This window comes from Neoarius graeffei, chromosome 10 (genome assembly GCF_027579695.1).
Source record: "Neoarius graeffei isolate fNeoGra1 chromosome 10, fNeoGra1.pri, whole genome shotgun sequence".
NCBI classification, from domain to species: domain Eukaryota; kingdom Metazoa; phylum Chordata; class Actinopteri; order Siluriformes; family Ariidae; genus Neoarius; species Neoarius graeffei.
This window is the reverse complement of record NC_083578.1, coordinates 62,253,409-62,277,945: the sequence shown is the minus strand read 5'-3', so window position 1 is coordinate 62,277,945 and position 24,537 is coordinate 62,253,409. Positions and strand designations below refer to the sequence as shown.

Below are 24,537 nucleotides of genomic sequence, written 5' to 3'. Positions count from 1 at the left end.
CTTACCTAAAGCCTTTTGGTGAAGTCTTATGTATACTGTTGAAGCCGGTGGTTCTTTTTCTGGATTTTAAACATTATTGGTTCAGTTTTTTTGCAAGCTCAGCTCTGTGCAGTAACCTCCCCAGAGTGTTAAACTAATAACATTACAATGTGCAGTATGCAATCTATAAGGGGCGACACAATGGTGCAGCAGAGTGCGCTGGTGCCTCACAGATCCGGCGTCCTGGGTTTCAGTCCTCGGCTCTGTTTAATGTCTGTGTGGACTCTCATTTTTCCTCCCCCATTGCACAAAACACAGGGGTTGGTTACTATAAATTGCCCCTAGGTGGGAATTAGCCATCAGAAGTGTGTGCGCATGCGTGCGCACGTGTGTGTGTGTTGCCTTATGATAGATTGTTGTCCTATCCGGACTGTACTCCTTCCTTGAGCCCAGTGTTTCCAGATGAGGATAATTTAGTTACTGAAGCTAACCGAATGATTTGCAATCTGTATATTTTCATTTGTAAAGTATACCTACGTTAAATTTATCCTTATGAAAATTGAGTCTACTGCAGCTTTCACTACTAATTAACACAGAGCGTTTATATTGAGAATGTTCAGAGTCCACACCTTGTTTGAACATACTGTACTTCTTTGAGTGTGTATGATCTAATTGTGAAATCAAATACAATTAATTCTTAATTTCCAATTCCATATATTTCTACTGAAAGACACATCAGAGATCTCATCTCATTATCTCTAGCCGCTTTATCCTGTTCTACAGGGTCGCAGGCAAGCTGGAGCCTATCCCAGCTGACTACGGGTGAAAGGCGGGGTACACCCTGGACAAGTCGCCAGGTCATCACAGGGCTGACACAGACAACCATTCACACTCACATTCACACCTACGCTCAATTTAGAGTCACCAGTTAACCTAACCTGCATGTCTTTGGACTGTGGGGGAAACCGGAGCACCCGGAGGAAACCCACACGGACACGGGGAGAACATGCAAACTCCACACAGAAAGGCCCTCGCCGGCCACGGGGCTCGAACCCGGACCTTCTTGCTGTGAGGCGACAGCATTAACCACTACACCACCGTGCTGCCACATCAGAGATCACTACATTAAAATGTAAAATTCTGAATGAAGGAAAGAGTGTTGTGAATTGTAAAACATGACACGGTTTTTACTCAGCACTACTCCGAATACTAGAGAAGAGTGACTTATGGTAGGCAACCTTATCACAACTGGGAGCAGACTGCCTCACACAAGTGCCTACTGCTACGTTATCTATTGCCCTGCTTTGGCCTCCTACATCTGGAGCGATCACCCACTCACTAACAGTCACACTAACGTGCACTAGAACTGACAAAAAATTACACCTATTTTTGTGGACGTTGGATATTGTAAGCAAAAATACCCTGACGTTCCATGATCTGATGCAATCAAAATCCCTTTCCGTTTATAATTTGAAATACAATTTAGTTTTGTCTGTCACTATAGCAGTGAGTAAAAAACAAACAAAAGACCTAGGAAGTCCTGAATCTTGGTTAGCCGACAATGGAACATAATCACTGGACTGTGAATAATAATATGTAATCTTTCTCAACACAGAAACTCCAACATTGAACTCGGCATGAGCAGTTCATTTTATGAACACTGCGATTCTGTGTTCTCCATCTGCACTGCCACTTTATATCTTCTTTATTCTTCCGCTTGGCTTGCAAAGTACATTTTCTTAATGCAATCTGTAGTTAAACTGGCCAAAACACAATTGTTGAATTGACTTAAATGGAAAACGTAGAGTTGCATACATTGCTCCATTTCCATTTCTCTTCTCCAGAAAAAAAAAAACTCTACCATGGAGGTCCGTAGATGAGGAAGGTTTGCAAAGAACCATCTGCTACCATAATTATCCTCTCTGTCTCTCCCTTTCCTTGCATGGAACCTGGCAGATAATCTTGTCAACAGCTCAGCAGGCGTGATGTGGTGTATGAGGCAGTGCTGGGATGGACAAACCTTAACAAGTTTAGCTGTGAAGAGAGAAGGATACCCTGGTTAATTTGCTCTATTTCTCTTGAAATCATTTAGGGATTTGAGTCCCAAGCAATAAGACTATCTGCTAATAGAAAGTGACGCTGCTTTAAATGACACACTCGAAGCAAAAGACTTCAAGGTGCTGCTCAGAAGATGATGGATGACTTCAAGCGCACATCAAGGAAAAAGCTGTGACCAGATTTGATTTTCCCTTTTACTTTTACAGCTTATGAAATTAAAGCTTCAGTATCAGGAAGGAAATGATTTCCTTAAATGCACCAAATACGGCCACAGACATATACTATTATGTAGGTGGTTTCTGGCTATGAACCTGTGACTATTATCACTGGATGTATGGTTTTGCAATTTCATCATATTGCATATTTGCATAAGATTAAACCATCTGATCTCAGCAGTCAAGGGAGACTGCTGGCACAGCAGTATTCTACCTACGTGATAAGCAAAAAGGCAAATTTAATTATTACCTTGCTTTAATTACAGACAAAAAAACATGGCCGAAAACTACAGAGACTGAGAAAAGGACATACTAACCCCATTTCCAGAAAAGTTGGGATATTTTCCAAAATGCAATAAAAACAATCCATGGTTTGTTAATTCATGTGAACCTTTATTTAATTGACAAAAGTATAAAGAAAAGACTTTCAGTAGTTTTACTGACCAACTTAATTCTATTCTGTAAATATAAAGTTAGAATTTGATAAAATGCACTCAAAAAAAGTTGGGACAGAGCCATTATTACCATTGTATTTCATCGCATTTCCTTTAATAACACTTTTTAATCATATGGGATCTCATCTCATTATCTGTAGCCGCTTTATCCTGTTCTACAGGGTCGCAGGCAAGCTGGAGCCTATCCCAGCTGACTACGGGCGAAAGGCGGGGTACACCCTGGACAAGTCGCCAGGTCATCACAGGGCTGACACAGAGACACAGACAACCATTCACACTCACATTCACACCTACGGTCAATTTAGAGTCACCAGTTAACCTAACCTGCATGTCTTTGGACTGTGGGGGAAACCGGAGCACCCGGAGGAAACCCACGCGGACACGGGAAGAACATTCAAACTCCGCACAGAAAGGCCCTCACCGGCCACGGGGCTCGAACCCGGACCTTCTTGCTGTGAGGCAACAGTGCTAACCACTACACCACCGTGCCGCCCCATATGGGATCTATTGATACTAATTGTTTCAGTTTTGCAGTTGGAATTTTTGTCCATTCTTGCTTGATGCAAGACTTCAGCTGCTCAACAGTCTGAGGACACTGTTGTCTGATTCTCCTCTTCATGATGCACCATACATTCTCAATAGGAGACACATCGGAACTGGCAGCAGGCCAGTCAAGCACACATACTCTGCCTACAAAACCATGCTGTTGTAGCTTGTGCAGAATGAGGCCTGGCATTGTCCTGCTCAAACGAGCATGGACTTCCCAGGAAGAGACGTTGCCTTGATAGATCTCTTTAAAATTCCAATATATGCCCCAATATATCAAATGGTACTTTCACACACTTGCAACTCACCCATACCATGGGCATTGATGCACCCCTATACCATCACAGATGCTGGATTTTGCACCTTTCTCTGATAAACTGGATGGTCGTGTTTACCTCTGGCACTGAAAACTCCACATCAGGTTTTCCTGACAACAAGTTGAAATGTGCACTCATCTGACCACAGCACACATTTCCACTGTCTTTTGGTCCATCTGAGATGAGTTCGGGCCCTGAGAAATCGACAGTGTTTCTGCATAGAATTGATGAATGGCTTCCTCCTTGCGTAATATAGTTTCAGGTTGCATTTCTGAAGGAGCAGCAGACTGTGTTAAGTGAAAACGGTTTTCCAAAGTACTCCCAAGCCCATGTGGCTATATTTATCACATTAGCATGACGGTTTTTCAGGCAGTGCCGCCGGAGGACTCGAAGGTCACGCACATTCAGCAGTGGTTTTCGATCTTGCCCTTTACACACCAAGATGTCTCTGAATTCCCTCAATCTTTTCACAATATTATGTACTGCAGATTTTGAAATGTCTAAAATCTTGCACTTGAGAAATGTTCTTTTTGAATCGACGACTTAATTTTCTCACAAATTTTGGCACAAAGGGGTGAGCCACGACCAATCCTTGCTTACAAAGGGTGAGCCTTTGGTGCACACTTTTTTTTTAAAAAAACCCAATCATGATACCAATTAACCTGCTTATTATAGAATCTTCCAAAAGGTGTTACTTGTTACAGTGGAAATGTGAGCTGTGGTCAGATGAGTCTACATTTCAGCTTGTTTTCAGGACCCTGAGTTCTCCATGCCAAAGGTGAACACGACCATACAGTTTCTGATCAGAGAAAGGTGCAAAATCCAGCATTTGTGATGGTATGGGGGGCATTCAGTGCCCATGGCATGGGTGAGTTGCATGTATGTGAAGGTACCATTGATATTTTGGGGCATATTTTGGGATTTTAGAGAGACGTCAAAGCAACGTCTTTTTCCGGGAAGTCCATGCTTATTTCAGCAGGAAAATGCCAGGCCTCATTCTGCATGAGCTACAACAGTGTGGTTTCATAGACACAGAGTACACATGCTTGACTGGCCTGCTGCCAGTCCAGATCTGTCTCCTATTGAGACTGTATGGTGCATCATGAAGAGGAGAATCAGACAACAGCGACCATAGACTGTTGAGCAGCTGAAGTCTTGTATCAAGCAAAAACAGACAAAAATTCCAATTGCAAAACTGGAACAATTAGTATCCTCAGATCCCATACAATTAGAAAGTGTTATTAAAGGGAAATATGATGTAATACAATGGTAATAATGCCTCTTTCCTAACTTTTTTTGTGTGCTGCAGGCATCAAATTCTAACTTTGTTTATATTTACAAAATACAATGAAGTTGGTCAGTAAAACTACTGAAAATCTTTTCTTTATACTTTTTTCAGTTAAATAAAGATTCACTTGAATTAACAAATTACAGATTTCTGTTTCTACTGCATTTTGGAAAATATCCCAACTTTTCTGGAAATGGGGTTAGTACTTACATAACAGTTGCACGACTTAATAATAGTATAAAAATAAATTGCTAAGGAAAGTTAAAAACAGCCTCCAAACAGCCAAGTAAAAAACTCCTACCCAAACATAAGATTTCAGTTACTGTTGGATTCTGGTATCATATGGGCATCAAAATGCAGTATTACTGATCTAGGAAGCCATAGCTAAAAATCAAATGATGTTTCAGCAGGGGCGGCACGGTGGTGTAGTGGTTAGCGCTGTTGCCTCACAGCAAGAAGGTCCGGGTTCGAGCCCTGTGGCCGGCGAGGGCCTTTCTGTGTGGAGTTTGCATGTTCTCCTCGTGTCCGCGTGGGTTTCCTCCGGGTGCTCCGTTTTCCCCCACAGTCCAAAGACATGCAGGTTAGGTTAACTGGTGACTCTAAATTGACCGTAGGTGTGAGTGTGAATGGTTGTCTGTGTCTATGTGTCAGCCCTGTGATGACCTGGCGACTTGTCCAGGGTGTACCCCGCCTTTCGCCCATAGTCAGCTGGGATAGGCTCCAGCTTGCCTGCGACCCTGTAGAACAGGATAAAGCAGCTACAGATAATGAGATGAGATGTTTCAGCATGGAACCAGGCAAGATTTGAGCTATATTAATATTGCACATAAACCTGTTATCCTGGATCAGATGTCATGTTAGCAAAATTTAATCAAAACGAGGAAGAGCAAGTATAATGCCTGCAATTTCTAGATTATCCACACCAGTCTACTCTCCCTCACCATCAGAAAATGTTGAACAAATTTACATGAGTTCGAAAACAATCTCTTCAGAATTGTGCAGGTTAAAAAGTTGGTTTGATCAAAATAAGTTATCATTAAATCTGTCTAAAACAAAAATATCATGTTATTTAATAATTATAAAATAAATAGGGCAATAAATGTACAGGTAGATGGTGTTGATATTGAAAGAGTTTCTAATAATAAATTTCTTGGGGTAATAATAGATGATAGAATTAATTGGAAATCACATAAAATACATACTAATGAAACTATCAAGAAGCATATCTGTGTTGAGTAAAGCTAAGCACGTCCTGGACTATAATTCACTCCGCATTCTTTACTGTTCCCTGGTTTTACCGTACTTAAATTACTGCTCAGTGATGTGGGGAAATACATATAAATGTTCACTTCATGCAATAACTATACTTCAAAAAAAGAGCTAATGGTTACCAAGATCATACTATTCATACTATGTATTCTTAAATTCAAAATGTTTAAAATTCAGGGATATTATAGAATATAAAACTGCCTTAGCAATGTACAAAGTAAGGAATTATAAAGTACCAAGGAATATCCGAATGATGTTCTCGGATGGGGGGGGGTGTCTATAATTTTAGGGGGAAATTGAAATTTAAAATTCGCAGTGCTAGGACAATGTTAAAAATGTTCAGTATCTCTATTTGTGGAGTAAAGCTATGGAACAGTGAAATGTACAACTATAAACCAGTTCATAAAAAGGTATAAGGAACAGATCTTTATGAGGTATAGGGAGGAGGAATTACAATAACATTCTATTGATAATAAGTGTATATATGTGGGTATGGGTACATTCGGATATATTATATAAAAAGTGTGTGCGTGCGTGCGTGTGTGTATATGTATGTATAGTGCATAATTGTATATAATATATAAGCATAATATGCATAATTATGATATGGGTGTCTGTGTACGCATGGATGTGTATAGTTATGTGTATATGTATGTACTGTATATATGTATTGTATGTGTATATATATGATTTGGGCGATATACCATGTTGGTATGTCTTGATATGTTTTTTTTTGTTGTTGATTTTGCTTTCTTTTGTATATATAATTTATTATGGTGGAAAGTGACATTTGATTAACGGTGGTATAGAGGGTTAGGATTTGATAAGTTATTTACTTCTTCCTAATCCTTTCCGAACATTATGTTACTGCCTTGTGGCTACGCTATTCTGTTTATGACGATGTTTTGATGATTGCATTTTTTATTTTTTGTTTGTTTTTATATCTTCTTTACTGTTCGGAATCAATCAATCAATCAATCAATCAATCAAAAAGTCATTATTTGGATGTTGCATGGTTTAATTCTGGTTCTCAATGTTTTAGCAATTATTGCAATGCACTGTACTGAGACTAATTTAGTACAGACTGATAAAAGATTCTCTGTGTGCTGTGTTTGGTGCAGTGCATAGCATTACTGCCTTATCGCTCCAGCGTACCCAGTTCAATCTTGAACTCGGGTTACCATCTGTCTGGAGTTTTGCAAGCTCTCCCCATGTCTGCACGGGTTTCCCCACCTCATAAAACATCCTTGGAGATGATCTGAGTACTCTACATTTCTCATAGGCGTGGACGAGTGTATGAATGTGTGTGCGCGTGAGATGCCCTGCAATCGACTGGCATCCCATCCAGCATGCATTCTCACCTCAGGCCCAGTGTTCTTGAGACAGACTCCAGATCCCCTGCAACCATGTGGTTAATGAAGATGAATGAACAAATAAGCCATGTGGTTTGTCTCTTACCTAACAGTCAATAGCAAAACCAAAAAAGAAACTCACTTATAAACTGTTTTTCTCCAAGAGATTCTGCTGCCCTTCAATCAGTCAGCATTAATGTAGGTTCTGACAAGAATAAACTTTTATTCCTGAGGATTAAATTTGGAGGAGCTTCTCTCAGACTTCCTTACTCATTAATAAATATGTTTAGACCATCCACTGAAGATGCTACTGTTTTACTCCAGAGTTGGTTACTTTCTGTGGTTTGGTTTCCTACCTTGGTGTGATATACAGTACCAGTCAAAAGTCTGGACACACTTACTCATTAATAGTTTTTTTTTTTCTGTATTTTGACTATTTTCTACATTATAGAATACTGAGACATCAAAACTATGAAATAACATATGAAACATGTATGGAATTGTGTGGTAAACAAAAAAAAGCAGGCTTGTAGTACTCAAGTCCGACTCGTGCCCTAATTTTAACTCCTTACCGCTAATGACGACATATGACGACCCCATGTATATCCCATAATGACGACATATGACGCCTTGTCTTTAGACTTTTTTTCTTGTAAATATGTTCTAAGGGTGAACAGTATATACATATACAAGCATGGCTGTAGCAACTGCTTTAAGGGGTAAAGAGTTAAAGTGCATATTCTGGACCAATTTCATTTTTTTTAATATGAAAGTATGTCCCTTTACACACTCATCCAGAAGGGTAATTTTGCACAAGGCCATCTGTCTACAGCAGAAAAAATAAAATAAAACGCGTCTGGAAAAATCCCAAGGGAGTCTGGAGCCAGAATCGTGATGTCACCTGCGGAAGCGCCAGCAGGCTGCGAGAGCTTTGCACGGTTTCAGTGCACAGCCTGTGTAGACCAAGCGCTCCCATTTCTCTCTCATTGTCCGGTCTTTTGGGAAGTGAGGAGTACTAATCCCATCAAGACTGGTGTTGCTACACCCTCCTACGATACATCTGTTAACCATTTGAACAATTATGTGAGAACGTTGAAGAAATTTGCAGAAAACCACCAGGTAGTTTTCTCATAAACAACCCAGTGCTGACGTAGGATTCAGAAGGAGGCGTCCCGCACGCGACGTCATGAAAATCAATGTTTCCCGGGAAATCCAAATGCCAAGTTTTTTCAGAGGCGGACCAATTCCCCATCAAATGGCTTGATTTCAACTGAATTTTTTTGGTATTGCGCAAGGTAAAAAAAAATTGCAGAGAATGCAGAATGTGACAGATATTTGACCCAAGTTTAATATAAAATAGGAGAATTACATTGATCTTGCTCCTGAATTTACCCGTGATATGCACTTTAAGGACTCATGACTCGACTTGGACTTGTGCATTAACTGCATTCAGATTCGTAAATTGGAGACGAGGACTTGGATTTTTTTTCTTTATTTTTTGTAACATGCCATAAGATATTTATACCTACCTTAATTTTTATACTAATATTGTCTAAGAGTGTCACACCTGTGTGCCTTGGCATGTGCATCAGATAGACTCTCGGGTGAACTCCGGACGGCGCACGCCCCAAGCAGAGACTCTCTCATGCAAGCCGTAAGTGACTTGCACCTACACAGGATTAAGGTGAAATCAGTGCGCTGATATAAAAACTGTGAAAACACACTTTGCGAAGTGTTGAGTTGCGCTGCTGACACATTACCGGGCCTTATTTCCTTGTTTGGTTTCCTGATCCCTGATTTCCTGTTTCTTGTCTTTGATTCTGCCAAGTTTACGATAGCTTGTTTGTGCCTCGCTCGACCCATTGCCTGTTTCACCGTTTTATGAGTTTGCCTGCCGTTCTGGATTGTTTATCTGTCTTCACTTGTATTAATAAACACACCTTCTGCACTTACATCCGTCTCCCAACCATCTCTGACAGAATACATCACACTCCCTGATAAAGAGAATGCACGTTCACCTGTTCATAAGTCATGTTCAGAAACAAACTAATGTTAATGGTGCTAAAACAGCCACCGTCAAATGGTGCGGTTGGAGTCTTGTTCTCGGACTCGACTCCGCTCAAAATTTTTTTAATGACTTGGACTTTATTCGGACTTGAACACTGGGGACTCGAGACCAGACTCAAGGTAAGTGACTCGACTACAACACTGCAAAAAAAAAAAAAAAAAAGGTGTTAAAAAAAACCAAAAAATGTTTCAGATTTTAGATTCTTCAAAGTAGCCACCGTTTACCTTGACGCTTTGCACACTATTGGCATTCTCTTAACCAGCTTCCTGAGGTCATCACCTGGAATGCTTTTCAATTAACAGGTGCCTCGTCAAAAGTTAATTAGTGCGATTTCTTGCCTTATTAATGCATTTGAGATCAAACAATAAATAGTAAATAAAAATATGCAGTAAATAGCCCTATTCCACAACTGTAGTAATCCATGTTATGCCAAGAACCGTTCAACTAAGTAAAGAACATCATTAAGACACGAAGTGACTTTTAATTAATTTAAAAAGGTGTCATTCCACGACAAACCGTTTAATACTTGCTCTTTTTGAAATACCATAGGTCACTCCGAGTTGCATAATGCATGCTGCACGTGAAAACGTTCTTCTACCCCCATTCCCTGTATTAGCCTATGAAAGTGTGGCAGAGGGGGCGTGGCCAAGCGCCGGTCTGCGACCGGAGGGCGGAGTCAGGGAAGGTAAGTGGCAGAATCACTGCACCTGAGGTTGATTAATGTGTTTGTGTGTCTTCCCCAGTGACCGCGCCCTATTTAAGGAAGAGAGCGAGAGCAGAGCGGGCTCTCTCCCCAACCTGACCACAACAGATGTGTGTGTGAGTCAGTGAAAGTGTGAGTGAAAGAAAGCTGAAAAGCTATAACAAACGGGTTTTGTGAACTCAGTTCTGGCCTGCCATCCTTCTGTGCTCCACCCACCCATCCGAACTGCTACAGAAAGAAAACAGACGGAAAAACGAGCGAATCAGAAAAAGCCCTACGAGTAGCCCAATGAGTAGTCATGGCCTCGCCCATAACCCACTGGAGGGAGCGTCACAGTGCTGTTAGCCAATCAGAAGCGATATGTTTACATGTCATGAATATTCATGAGTAAGAGCTGAAATCCTGTCATTCCCTCCCCACCCACTCCTCCACCAAACTAGAACAGCCTGAAACAGGAGCACCACAGCATTTTTTTCACCAAAACCGGCTCACAGGGCATTCATTCATACTAAAGACCACAGCACAATTAATGAAAAAACGATGCAATGACACCTTTAAACATCGATTTCGAAGGTGTGACCAAACTTTTGACTGGTACGGCAGGTTCACGTAATGAAAGCAGCCCCGTCAATTCAACTGTCTGTGAAGACAATGTCTCCAGATAACTTGTTTGTATTTCAATATAAATTTAGATTTTTTTTTTGAATATTTTAAATGTTATACTTGGCTGAAGCTTGGTCAGGGATGAGAAGTTGATGGATTTATATTATTAAATGAGATCAGAGTCGATGTCCAACATGGCCAAACCTTGGATTTTGATTAATGCACCAACTCATGATTGCAGTCTTTGTGTTGATTTACAGAGGAGTGAGCTGCACATACATCAGCTACCTCTCATCTCTTCACCTTGACCCATTTTTGAATCAGAGCTAAGCCAAGATAGATTAGGCTTTAATCAGGACAATCAAGTTTTTAAGGGTTACACTTGACACAAATCATGGTTCTCGAACAAAACTAATGCTGATGGGGTGGTTTGTCTCTCAAGGAGAAGAGAATTCCCCATATTTATTATTACCTTTCTTATATAACACAAAGTACTTTAAGCTTTAATCTGCTTTAGTGCACATGAGGAGGTTGGGGTGAGGATATCCGGGACATGTCTTTACTACTTTATTGGTCAATTTAGTCATGAGGACAATGGTTGCATCTTCCCAATATTATCCATGTAAAAACCCTTCCTTCTCACCCTCAGACGTCCCAGGATGTTGTGACACTGTCATATGAACCTCCACACAACCTTAAAATGACATTTTCCCGCACTGAAGTTATATACTCACAGCCAACTTAATAGGAACACCTGCTAATTCATGCTATCATCAGCCAATCTTGTGGCATTGGTCCAATACATAACATCATGCCGACAGGGATCCAGTTAATAAAACATCAGAATGGGGAAACAATCTCAGTGACTTTGATGAGGCTGGTGTTGGATGAGCTTGAAGACTTCAGAAACCGCTCATTTCCCGGGGCTTTAACTCTCAAAAGTCTCTCAACTATACAGAGAATGGTGCGAAAAACAATAACAACAAAAATCTAGAGAGCAGCCATTCTGTGGGTGGAAAGGCGCTGTTGAGAATACAGGTGACAGGAGAATGTCCAGACTGCTTTGAACTGACAGGAAATCTACAACAACTAAAATAGCTACTCAAACATGGTGAGCAGAAAAGCACTTCACAATACGTTGATTCTTGAGGCAGATGGGCTACAATAGCAGAAGACTACACTGGGTTCCACTTGTGCCGGCCAGGAACAGGAGCCTAAGACTATAAGCTTGCAAAGGTTGACTGAAACTGGACAACTTAAGAATTTGGGGGGGTATGAAGAGATGTTTTTCCAATTTTAGTCATTTCTAATCATCATTAATTGCCTGAATGAGCAGGTGTTCCGATTAAAGTGGATGGTATTTGGATGCTTCATAAAAGAAACCCATAAACCATAAGCATATAAAATACACCAACACAAAATGATGGGCAGAAGGTGTTCCACAGTATCATAGTTTTCCTCAGTTTTAAAGCCTTGTCCTATTTGCCAAGCTAATTGGATTGGCTGGTTGGGCCGGAAAAGTCAGTAAAACCCTCCTCAATCCTGAACTAAAGCATTAAGCCTAACGGAGAAGAATTAGAGTGTATAGACCTTCAGTTCTCTCTGGGCTTTCAGCACTTTCCATCTGATCATCTACCCTAAGGACAGTCAGCTACACCAACAGCAGGTTACAAAGACTTTGCAGGATCTTCTCTTTGACAGGTGACCAAAGGGACTCTTCTTTTTTTCCCCCTTTTTCTTGGCTTAAATCTATTTTGCTGTCCACAAAACACAGAAGGATTTGGCAAAATTTCTCACCTCCAAGAGCTTGACAGGGAAGGGAAAGCGGAAGAGACATGGGTAGTGGAGCAAGTGCTGAGGACAAGGAAATGGCCAAAAGGTCCAAAGAGCTGGAAAAGCAGCTACAGGAAGATGCAGATAAGGAAGCAAGGACGGTCAAGCTGCTGCTACTAGGTAAGGGCTTTACGCTTGGGTAGTAAAGAACAAAACTGTCACTTTAATATCCATCAAGTCTGTGTTTAGAAAATCTCTCAGGAAGACGCTAATTGCAAGGAGATCAGAACCGTTAGTTGGCAGTAGCTAATGGATTTTTGAAAGATTCAAAAATAACCCACACTCGACAGGAAGCGCAAGTCATTTTTGCATTTGTGTAAAAAAAAAAAAAAATTGGAGTTTGATATCTTCTCAGTGAGACTATGAAACATGACATTATTTAGACATGCTGTTATCTAACATCAAGTAACGTTTCCACCATCGGCGTCGCCAGGGGTATTTTACTGGGGCACGTGCCCCAGTATAGATCTGTAGTGCCCCAGTAAAAAAAATCCAGTGACGAAACGCTCTGAATTTTAAACTTGGGAATAGCTGCAATTTAATTAATTCATAACGTGGGGTAGGCTAACCGATGCGCGAAGAAGACCATCTACAATGCTTTTACATTGGTAGTTTTGGCTGGCCTCGCGCACACTAAGCAATGTGAAAAAAGTGTGCGCGTGACATGAGTAACATCTTGGTTGCTATGGGGACCGCAGACTCCAGCAGCCCTCAGATGCAATGAAATTCAGAGCAGGGAAACCATCTCTCCGTGTTTTTCAACTGTTTACAGGTTAGTAGACAGTAATTCCACTGTCATTTTTGTAACGCTGTAGAATTAATATGTGTTGGGACATTGTTTTCGTGTTGTCTTGATTTTTTGTTTGAAACGAAGGGATATTGAAAAGTTTGCATTCATTCCGTCGTCTGCAACGTGGCAAGCCGCGAGCCCTCAGTTTGCGTGTTGCCAGATCGCGTTGATAGTTTTGTGATGGACTGTGTGAAGATAGCCACCTAACGTAATGACACACAACTGTTGTTTTGGAGGCTACGTCCAGTTGAGTATTGTAATTGAATTATTGAACCGAATTTCAATTGCACATGCACGCGCTCTGCGCACATACACACACGCGCGCGCGCACAGACACACGCACACAGTAGGCCTAGCGCTTGGAGAGGCGTTTTGGACTGCCATTCTGAGCAAGCCTCCACCCTACTTGTGTAGGCTACTGGCTATTATCACAAATGTTGCAAATATTCATACTGTTATTATTAAATGATTGACCTGGATTCAGTGTCCTCGTAATCATTTTGAGTTTTACAGCTCTAGTGACTAGTTTTAAGCAGGCCGTTTCTAAATATAAATATCAATACATAAATATATATTACATAAAATATAATATATATTACATAAAATGTAATATATATTATATAAAAAATATAAATATAAATATAGTGCAAAATTTTTAGCTCGCGCGCTTTGCGCGCTCGCATACATTTCCTGTGCCCCTTTTGTGCCCCAGTATGGTCTTGGGTCTAGTGACGCCCCTGGTTTCCACATAAGAGCAATAAAGATGAAACAAAGGCTGAGCTGTGAAACGAGTGCTGTGTTGAACCTAATAATTGATAAATTGAAATATTTACAAGGGGAACAGTTTTATGACAAACTTATTGGTTTAGCCTGGTTAAATTAAAAAAAAAAATCTTACAGAACGTGGACCTAATTGTTCAGAGATGTTTTACCCTTCCCATTAGGACTATGCCATTATTCTGAGCATAATTTTAGTCCTGGATTATGTAAGAGTTTCACTGAAGAACAACTAAAGAAAAGCATACGTGTCTTTTTTGGCATCTGGAAACCCAGCCAAATGATGCTCCAGTGACACAGATTGGGGCTTAGATGATTTGTCAACAGTCCAATCTTCTTACAGTGAGGACTAAATGACAACCATATGTCAGCTTTTTTTTTTTTAAATACATTTTTAATTACAGTTAATACTTATATATGATCAGTATGTAACTCACATCATGAAACGAGTATGATCACAATACTGCTCAGCAGTATGTTTCTATAATTCTGAAATATGATCTTTTACCCATCGCTCTGAGGGAAAGTGGCGATTCAGTTAAAGTAAGAGCAATCTGAAGTATCAAATGCTTGAAACTTGTCAGAATTAAAATGTTTAGTTTGTAAATTGTGGTCAAATTAATTAGGTTACACTCCGTCTTTAAATGAAGACATGGTTGACCTTCTGAAGTCCAGAAAACACACCAACAGTTAAGAATATTTCGAACCATTTATGTATTTGTCCTAAGGTTTCTGATGACTGTAGTTAGGAAATGTGACGCTGTAGTTTCTTTTTGGTCTTTATAAGTGCTCCACAAGGATGTCTGCTTAAGCGCTCATATCCTGAAGGCCCTCGGCATGCTAGCAGTAAGAACAGAATCCAATTACTCTGATGATTTAAGCCAAGATCTTCTTAAGCTTTTGCTTAGCCCGACTCTTAAGAATCTTGTACAAAGCAAGAGACAAATGTTATTTTTTTTGCATTATGGCCCAGAATCAAATGTTTTTCTGAAGAACTGCTCATTATAAATTGCTTGTTGGTTCATTAACACAATGTCCAATGGACATGTTTATTGTTTGAAAAGGATTTACCTGGGTTCCCTCCGAATGCTCTGCTACTCCTACTAATGTAAATTTAAGGTCCGTTTCACTGTCTGTGGTTGCGTCTATAGCGTGTAATGTCAAACTCCTGACGTACAAAGAGGAAAGGAATCAGTATCAATGCACTGCACCTGTACAAATGACATTTATTTAAAATAAAACGGTTCCACAGTATTTGCTTTCTGTCAAGATGGACCAATGATCTGGCTGTGTTCAGCTAGACCTTTTCAGTAAGGTACAATAATAATTGGCCACATTAAGTAAATAATTGCTTGGCCATTTTAGTTAAAGATGAAGTATTTTATGTTGTTTGCATTCCCTGGAAGAAACTGCGTGCACAAATCAGGTAGTGGGAAGCTATTCCCTTGCTAAACTGTACCGTAAACTACTTTGGAGTAATTTGAGCAGTACGAGCAATAATACAGGTTCTCAAATCATGACTTTTGTTTACTCTAGAAGTCCTGGTCAGTAAATGCTCACAGTAACTTGACCTGACAGTGGCACCACAAGAATCAGAATGTCTGTAGTCTCTCCTGAGCAGATTTTCAGAGCAAATCCAATTAGATCAATTATTAAAGCAGTTTAGCAAGCCTTCCTCCTGACCGAAACACTATTAGCAAGCTATAGGCACTTCGTTTGCAGGCTTAATGCTTAAGTTCATGGTGACCTTCAAATAGACATTGTCTAAGATGATGACATTTAAAAAAAAAAAAATAGGTTTCAAGTAAAAAACACTGTCTTGACATGAAATGATGAGTCAAATCAGAATATGCTGTTAATGAGCTTAGGTCACATTTATACTTCACTAGAAGACATAATATAGTTTTTCTCTGCTTGTAGGTGCTGGCGAATCAGGAAAGAGCACCATTGTAAAGCAAATGAAGTGAGTACAAAAACGAGTACTGTATTTAAATGCACAGCCTGAATAATATTATTAGTTGTGACCATCAGACAGTAAGATAGATGTGTCAGATACATTACATTGCATTATATTACATTAAAGCTAGACTGCCTTTCGGATTTTTCAAGTGTAGGTCATAAAAATAATTTTCCCTGACACCCAATTATTTTTGTTTAGTGGACCGAAAGCTACTGAATTTGAATCACAGACTTCCAATTTTATTTGTTTTTTTTTTTAAATAGAACAATTAATGAATTTAGTATCATGTGGCCCTAAATTCTCTGCTATTTTTTCTTGCTTCACCATGACACAATACAAGATACTACCATCATGCATCACATGGTGGGTTTTCTCCATTTGCGCAAGGCATTGTGGGATACAAATTTGAAACAGGAGAGAACGATGGAGGATGCGAATGAAACGTGAAAGACTACAGTAACGGAAAGCAAGAAGAAAAGACGTTACGTTGCGAAGGAAAGGAAACGCAGGACCAAGCTAATACATCTCGGCGGTCAGCGAGCACCTCGGTGTGATCAGCTGTTCGTTTAGCGACAGAATGATGTAACTGTCAGTGCACGGTCAAAGTAAACCTGTAGATTGCAGTAATGCAACACTGGATGCCAGCTGCTGTAAAACCCAAAAGATGAAGAAAAAGGTAAACCTGCGCACACCGGACTTCCTCTGTCTGCTTGAAGCGAGTGGTTTCATGCACATTATTTGCTCGGGAATCCCCTCAAATTAAATAACTTACCAGCCACAGAATGGCCTGTTTTTTTTTTTTTTTAAGATATTACAGAAATAAACAATCACAAATGACCAAATTTCAGAGGGAACTAAATTTCACCGATTTTATGAAATCGAAAGGCCGTCTAGTTTTAACGCCATTTAGCAGACGCCCTTATCCAGAGCAACATGCAACATACCCAGAGCAGCCTGGGGAGCAGGCGCCTTGCTCACAAGTTACTTCAGCCATTCCTGCTGGTCCAGGGAATCAAACCAGCGACATTTTGGTCCCAAAACTGCTTCTCTAACCATTAGTCCATGGCTAATGGTTACAAAACAATGTGACACCACTGTCGACTTGACATCAAGGTCATGCTCATATTTACTCTTCCACAGAATTCTCCATCAAGGTGGTTACACCAAGGAAGAACAAATTGCATTTAAAGCTATCATCTACGGTAACATCCTGCAGTCTGCACTGGCCCTCATCAGAGGCATGGAAATGCTTGGCATTAACTACGGATCACCAGGATCACAGGTTTGCATCTCAGCGCAAATGCATATAAACATGCCCAAGCACTGTTAAGCAAGACTCTTAACCCACAGTTGATCAGCTTCAGCTTTCAGTTCTTAGTCTCCTCAATGAATAAAAGTTAAATAAAAACATGCATGCATGCTTCAGAGTCAGACACAAAAAGGTTAAAAGATCAAACAATGCATCACTTTATAGTACTTATTCTACACATTATAACTTCACAAAAGTGTACCAAAGCTTCCTTTTTCCCCTCACCATAAAGGAAGATGGTCAGAAGCTGCAGAACCTAGCAGACTCAACTGAGGATGGCACAATGCCCAAGGAGCTGGCAGACGTCATCAAAAGTCTGTGGAAGGACTCAGGTGTGCAGGCCGCATACGAGAGAGCAGCCGAGTTTCAGCTCAACGACTCTGCTGGCTAGTAAGTGCAATGCATGGTGGTTTCCAGTTGTATACCCTGATATAGATCAAATGGATTAAAAATAGTCTCAATGAAGCTGAAGCTCACACACTGTTATTGTGCGTTTGAAATCTGACCAATTCTCTGGGAGGAGTAGCGATTTTTGTGAAATTGCATATGACCCCTGTGTAGTCTCATCCATGACAGGTAGCACCACCTAGTGAACAGTTCTTGTTGGTATGTCTTTAGAGTCTTCTGGGTGAGTTTCAGTGAAAACATCCTAGCAGTTTATGAACAGCAGTACTTGGTGTGACAAGTCACCCAAAATTTTCAAACGCCCATAAAATGTTAAATATGGCAGGTGGTGCCACCGTCTTGACAACTTTTACACATACCAACCTGGGGAACATTCCATACGAGTTTGATCAAAATCTGATCACTCCTGTAGGAGTAGCAATTTTCGTGAAATTGCACGTGACCGCTCTGTAGCCTCATCCATGGTAAGTGACGCCACCTGGTGAACAACTCTTGTTGGTACATGTCTTGAGTCTTCTGGGTGAGTTTCAGTGAAAACGTCCCAGCAGTTTACAAAGAGTAGTGTTTAAGTGACGAGTCCCCCAAAAATTTCAGACGCCCATAAAATCGTAAATGAGACAGGTGGTGCCACCATCTTGACAACTTTTATGCACACCCACCTGGGGAACATCAGATGCGAGTTTGATCGAAATCCAATCAATCCTGTAGGAAGAGTAGCAATTTTTGTAAATTGTGGACGGACGACATCTACAGCCGGATGAGCTAAAAACTAACGGTTAAGATTCATGTTATTGCCAATCCTGTTCAAACTAATGCTGAGTCACAGTGCATCCATCCATTATCTGTAGCCACTTATCCTGTTCTACAGGGTCGCAGGCAAGCTGGAGCCTATCCCAGCTGACTATGGGCGAGAGGTGGGGTACACCCTGGACAAGTCGCCAGGTCATCACAGGGCTGACTCATACCCCTTTTCCACCAAATCAGTTCCAGGGCTGGTTCGGGGCCAGTGCTGGTGCTGGTTCACAACTCGTTCAACTTGCGAGCCAGCTGAGAACCAGTTTGCTTTTCCATAGCTCGTAGTGCTAAGGGGAGCCACATCATTACGTCGCTGTGTTTGCATAAACCTTGGCGCGAATATCAAAGCAACAACACCACGGAGAAGAAGAAGCAACAACAACGACGGATGACTTCGCGTTTGTACAGCTGCTGCTTCTCGGCGCTTAAAAATGGCGACCTTTTGCGGTCTTGCGATTGTTGTTGGTCTTAACAACTCCGCCCCCCCCCGCTGACGTAAGCGGTTCTTTCCTCTGGCCCAGCAAAGAGTTGGTGCTAGCCTGGAACCGGTTTTTCTGGCCCAGAGCCAGTTCTTTGTCAGTGGAAACAGAAAACCCGGTTCCAAACTAAGCACTGGCCCCGAACCAGCCCTGGAACTGCTTTGGTGGAAAAGGGGCAACAGAGACAACCAACCAACCATTCACACTCTCACCTACGGTCAATTTAGAGCCACCAATTAACCTAACCTGCATGTCTTTGGACTGTGGGGGAAACCCGAGCACCTGGAAGAAACCCATGCAGACACGGGGAGAACATGCAAACTCCACACAGAAAGGCCCTCCTTGCTGTGAGGCGACAGTGCTAACCACTACACCACCGTACCGCCCACTAGTGCATCTATTATTGATACTGTGCTGTAACATTAATACAGAGACCGTGTTGCCATGTAACAGAATGAGGCGTAACCAGACATGCCATGCCATGTAATCAAACAAGCTTCAATGCATAAGGTCACTTCACTTTGGCGAGCACTGTGACATGCGTGCTTCATTTCTCCTTGCTCACCATCAGTTTACGCTGCTCAACTCAAGTAGAATTTGGAGATTCACAAGATGGTAGTGATGAACAGGGTAGAATACATTGCTTACAACTTCTACTTCCGTTATGCTTTTTTTTATTTAACCCAGATGTACATTTCACAGTTACCTGAGTGACATGGACAGAATCTGTGGTGCTGATTACATCCCATCAGAACAGGACGTGCTAAGATCTCGAGTCAAAACCACTGGTATCATTGAAGAACAGTTTTCCTGCAAAGAGCTGCACTTTAGGTGAGCCAGTCAACTCCTGATCAGTGATTCTCTCCCCATGCTCCTCAAACCACCATTCTTAAGACACCTGCATTGTCAAGTAACTAAAATCTTTCTGCTAGTGAATTCAACATTCTTTCCACTTTAGGATGTTCGATGTGGGGGGCCAAAGGTCAGAGAGGAAGAAATGGATCCACTGTTTTGAGGGTGTGACCTGCATCATCTTTTGTGGAGCGCTGAGCGCTTATGACATGGTGTTAGTAGAGGATGAAGAAGTGGTGAGTACTTTTTGCTCCAGATCTCAGGTCAGAGTGTCAGCGAATGCATCAATTATATTACACACTATAAGTAAAGTAAAATTAGCTCAGAAGCAGCCCAAAGCAACCTATTTCAGGGAGTTGATTAAGCTGGGGCTGTTCAGTCCCTCAACACACTTTCGGAAGCCATCGCTGTCGCACTGGGCATATGCTCATTGCTCAGACAGTGGACAATCCACGCAACTGAAAAGTTTCCACCTGAAAAAGGTTTATGGGGAAAATCACTTACATCCACCATTCGGTTTATTAGGAACATCCGTGGACCTGCTCGTTCATGCAGTTCTCATGTGGCAGCAGCACAATGCATAAACTCATGAAGATACAGCAAACGAGCTTCTCTGAACAAGATCTCTGTGACTTTAGTGGTGGTATGGTTGTCAGTACCAGATGGGCTGGTTTGAGTATTTCAGGTATTAGGGTTAAGGTCACATACAACAGTCTGGAGTTTACAACAGCAAAAGACCACACCAGGTTCTACTCCCATCAGCCAAGAACAAGAATCTGACGCTATGCACAGACTCTTCCAAACTGGACAGTTGAAGACTAGAAAAAGACCAAGTGATTTTTTTTTTCCCCTCTCTCACCTTCAACTGTTCAGTTTGGGCGAGTTTGTGCCCATGATGGCCTCAAGACTCTTGTTCTTGGCTGACAGGATTGGAACCCAATGTTGGGCGGCGTTTAGGACAATTTTAAGGGCCCAGCATTGACAAAGGGCCCTCAGAGGGGAATATTAACATGATTACCATGTGTAAGTTCATTTAATAAAAAATTATTTCTCTCTTAAAGGAGAACTGAAGAAAAATGTTACGATCAAAATTCCATTTCTCATTTTAATAAATACAGGAATGCATTTTTGATAGCTATTTTGTTGCTGCTATAGCAAGTTATGAGTGTTTGAAATATGCTCTGTAATACATCAGTCCATATGTCAAAGCAATGGCCATAAACACAATTCGTTGAGACCTGTGCGAGACATCGTAGGACGGAAGTAAAATGTACAGCGGAAATCAAAGTGACCAACATCTGCCAATGTTGTCAAAAGACGCGCGCGCCCTCCTTCGAATGCTGATGTAAATCAAGCCGGAAGTTTTGTTTGTTCTGATAGCAATCAGGAAAGTTTGAAAAAAAAGTAGTCAGTAATCGTCATTTAAACTCGTTTTTGTGCAATATTTCTTTTGGAGAACAGTTTTCAAAATGGCGGCACTGACACCTGGCTGACACTTCACGTTTCGAAGTCTCGCACAAGTCTCATACAAGTCTCATGAAGATCGTGCAGATAAGCGACGCCTGCCGTGGACCAAACGAACTACATTCAACATGGCTAAAAACCGAATAGACCAATAAGTATCATATTTAATTGCAATTAGTTGCCAATACGAGTCAGGATATAAGGTTACTAAAACCGAAAACGTAATTGAAAAACGTTAGGAAATAAAGCAAGTTTAAAAATGACTTCAGTTCCCCTTTAAAATGAGCAAATACAACAACCTTCTGGTTTGGTTTTCCATTTTCTGCAAAATTATTAGAATAGTCAGTCTTTATATTTCACCGCTCTCCCGATTCATTACATGGTACAGTCTTGTGGAGGCGGAGCCAGAGCATGACACTGCGTTAGGTTTGTTGCTTTCGAATCCAGCACTAACGTCAGCTGCGCACGGTTAAAGCAGAATTGATGGTGAACCATCAGTAGATTGCCACCATCATGAAGTCGGGTTACCAGAAATGTACGTTTTGGGGGGCGGCAAATATTATATTCTTTCATAGGGTCTAAAATTTCTAGCAGCACCCCTGCCCAATGTGGTCTGCTGTTGTAGCTTATCAACCTCAAGATTCAATTTTTTGTGCATGCTCAGATGTTTCTGCTCATCACGCACAGAACAGTCACTCAAGAAATGTTTTGTTTTTCGTCCCATTCTGTATAAACTCTTGAGACTGTCGTGTGAGATCAGCAGTTTATAAAATAATCAAACCAGCCCTTCTGGTATCAACATCCATGCCACAGTCACAGAAATCATTTTTTTTCTGCATTCTGATCTTTGATGTGAACATTAACTGAAGCTCTTGACCTGTATCTGACTGGCTGATAACTCCGAGTGTGAAGGTGTAGAGGTTCCTGTGGACGGTGCACTAACTTCCCCTTCACTCCTTAAATTTCAGAACCGCATGCATGAGAGTCTTCATCTATTCAACAGCATCTGCAACCACAGGTTCTTCGCAAAAACGTCGATTGTACTTTTTCTCAACAAGAAAGATCTCTTTGAAGTGAAGATCCAGAAAGTTCACCTCAGCATCTGCTTCCCTGAATATGACGGTATGTTTAGAACTTTCAGGCCCAACGCTGGTTTCTATTAGTAACATACACTCGCTGGCCACTTTTTTAGGAACACTCATCCACCTGCTGTTTATACGCAGTTATCTAATCAGCCAATCCCTTTACAGCACAATGCATAAAATCATGCAGATACAAATCAAGAGCTTCACTTAATGTTCACTTCAAACATCAGAACAGGAAAAATTGTGATCTCTGTGACTTTCACTGTGGCATGGGTGTTGGTGCTAACCAGATGGACTGGTTTGAGTATTTCAGAAACTGCTGATCTCCTGGGGTTTTCACACACAGTCTCTAGAGTTTACACAGAATGGAGCGAAAAACAAAAAACACTGAGTGACAGTTCTGTGTGTGGAAACGCCTTGTTCATAAGAGAGGTCAGAAGAAAATAGCCAGATTGGTTCGAGCTGCCAGGAAGGACTAAGTAACTCATAGCAACTCTTTACAACCGTGGTGAGCAAAAAGCATCCAGCATGGAACAGCAGGAGACCACATTGGGTTCCGCTCCTGCAGCCAAGAACCGGATTCTTAGAATCAAGAACAAGTTCCTATTCAAGTGGCCAGTGAGCGTATAGCGAGAATCCCTTAAAAGTTGTTCTCTGCTTGATCTGCATTTTAACCCAGCGATATATCAGATATTATGGAATTGGCAATATACACTACCGTTCAAAAGTTTGGGGTCACCCAGACAATTTTGTGTTTTCCATGAAAAGTCACACTTTTATTTCCCACCATAAGTTGTAAAATGAATAGAAAATATAGTCAAGCCATTTTTCTGGCCATTTTGAGCATTTAATTGACCCCACAAATGTGACGCTCCAGAAACTCAATCTGCTCAAAGGAAGGTCAGTTTTATAGCTTCTCTAAAGAGCTAAACTGTTTTCAGCTGTGCTAACATGATTGTACAAGGGTTTTCTAATCCTCCATTAGCTTTCTGAGGCAATGAGCAAACACATTGTACCATTAGAACAAAGGAGTGATAGTTGCTGGAAATGGGCCTCTATACACCTATGTAGATATTGCACCAAAAACCAGACATTTGGAGCTAGAATAGTCATTTACCACATTAGCAATGTATAGAGTGGATTTCTGATTAGTTTAAAGTGATCTTCATTGAAAAGAACAGTGCTTTTCTTTCAAAAATAAGGACATTTCAAAGTGACCCCAAACTTTTGAACAGTAGTGTAATTTATATTTTTAGAATTTTGTCATCAAGATAGTCTTACACATCAGCCAAGTCCAGCCAAGAGTTTCTCACGTGGAACCTGGACTCTAGAGTCTTGTTTAAAAACAATGACACTGAACAATTCAAGAGAATCAAACACTGGAGCTCCTGAGTCACAACTTTTTCTCTCCACTGTAGGGTCAAACACGTATGAGGATGCCAGCGTTTACATCAAGAAGCAGTTTGAGGAGCTGAACATGAAAAAAGGTGAAAAAGAAATCTACTCGCACATGACTTGTGCCACCGACACAAAAAACGTGGAAATCGTCTTCAATGCTGTGACAGACATCATCATCAAAGAAAACCTTAAGGATTGTGGTCTGTTCTAAGAAAAAAAATGGCCACATTTTTCAGGTAGGTGGTTGTGATTTAAAAAAAGGAATAAAACATTACAGGATGTACTGTTACAGGAAAATAATCAACAATGGAATGGTATGATGCCACCCAACACCAAGCAGACTTACTGTTACCACCAAAGTTGATATTTTATATATATAAAATTAACATGTCCAAAGTATTATATTCCACTTACACCACCGCAATTTGTCAACAATTTTATATATTTTTTAATCAATGAAAAATGGTGCGTTATACCTTTTTATTAATTTATAGTTATGTTTAATGAACATCCATTGTACAGGTTAGTTCTTTTTGT

At 40.9% G+C, this 24,537-nt stretch overlaps 1 protein-coding gene across 1 annotated transcript; it reads left to right on the top strand.

The window, feature by feature from the left end:
* Positions 1-12,688: 12,688 nt before the first annotated feature.
* gnat2 (guanine nucleotide binding protein (G protein), alpha transducing activity polypeptide 2) lies at positions 12,689-24,211 on the top strand. Its single transcript, XM_060930841.1, has 8 exons — positions 12,689-12,806; positions 16,174-16,216; positions 17,354-17,495; positions 17,755-17,912; positions 19,904-20,032; positions 20,160-20,289; positions 22,486-22,639; positions 24,021-24,211. Exons 1-8 carry the CDS (start codon positions 12,689-12,691, stop codon positions 24,209-24,211), a joined length of 1,065 nt encoding a protein of 354 aa, XP_060786824.1.
* The last annotated feature ends 326 nt before the right edge of the window (positions 24,212-24,537 follow it).

What these genes read in the sequence shown, in the direction of transcription:
- gnat2 (XM_060930841.1), top strand. Translation starts at nt 12,689, where the DNA reads ATGGGTAGTGGAGCAAGTGCTGAGGACAAGGAAATGGCCAAAAGGTCC. An exon ending in ACGGATCACCAGGATCACAG is followed by an intron (nt 17,496 to 17,754) that starts GTTTGCATCTCA and finishes CTCACCATAAAG; the next exon opens with GAAGATGGTCAGAAGCTGCA. An exon ending in TGCAAAGAGCTGCACTTTAG is followed by an intron (nt 20,033 to 20,159) that starts GTGAGCCAGTCA and finishes TTTCCACTTTAG; the next exon opens with GATGTTCGATGTGGGGGGCC.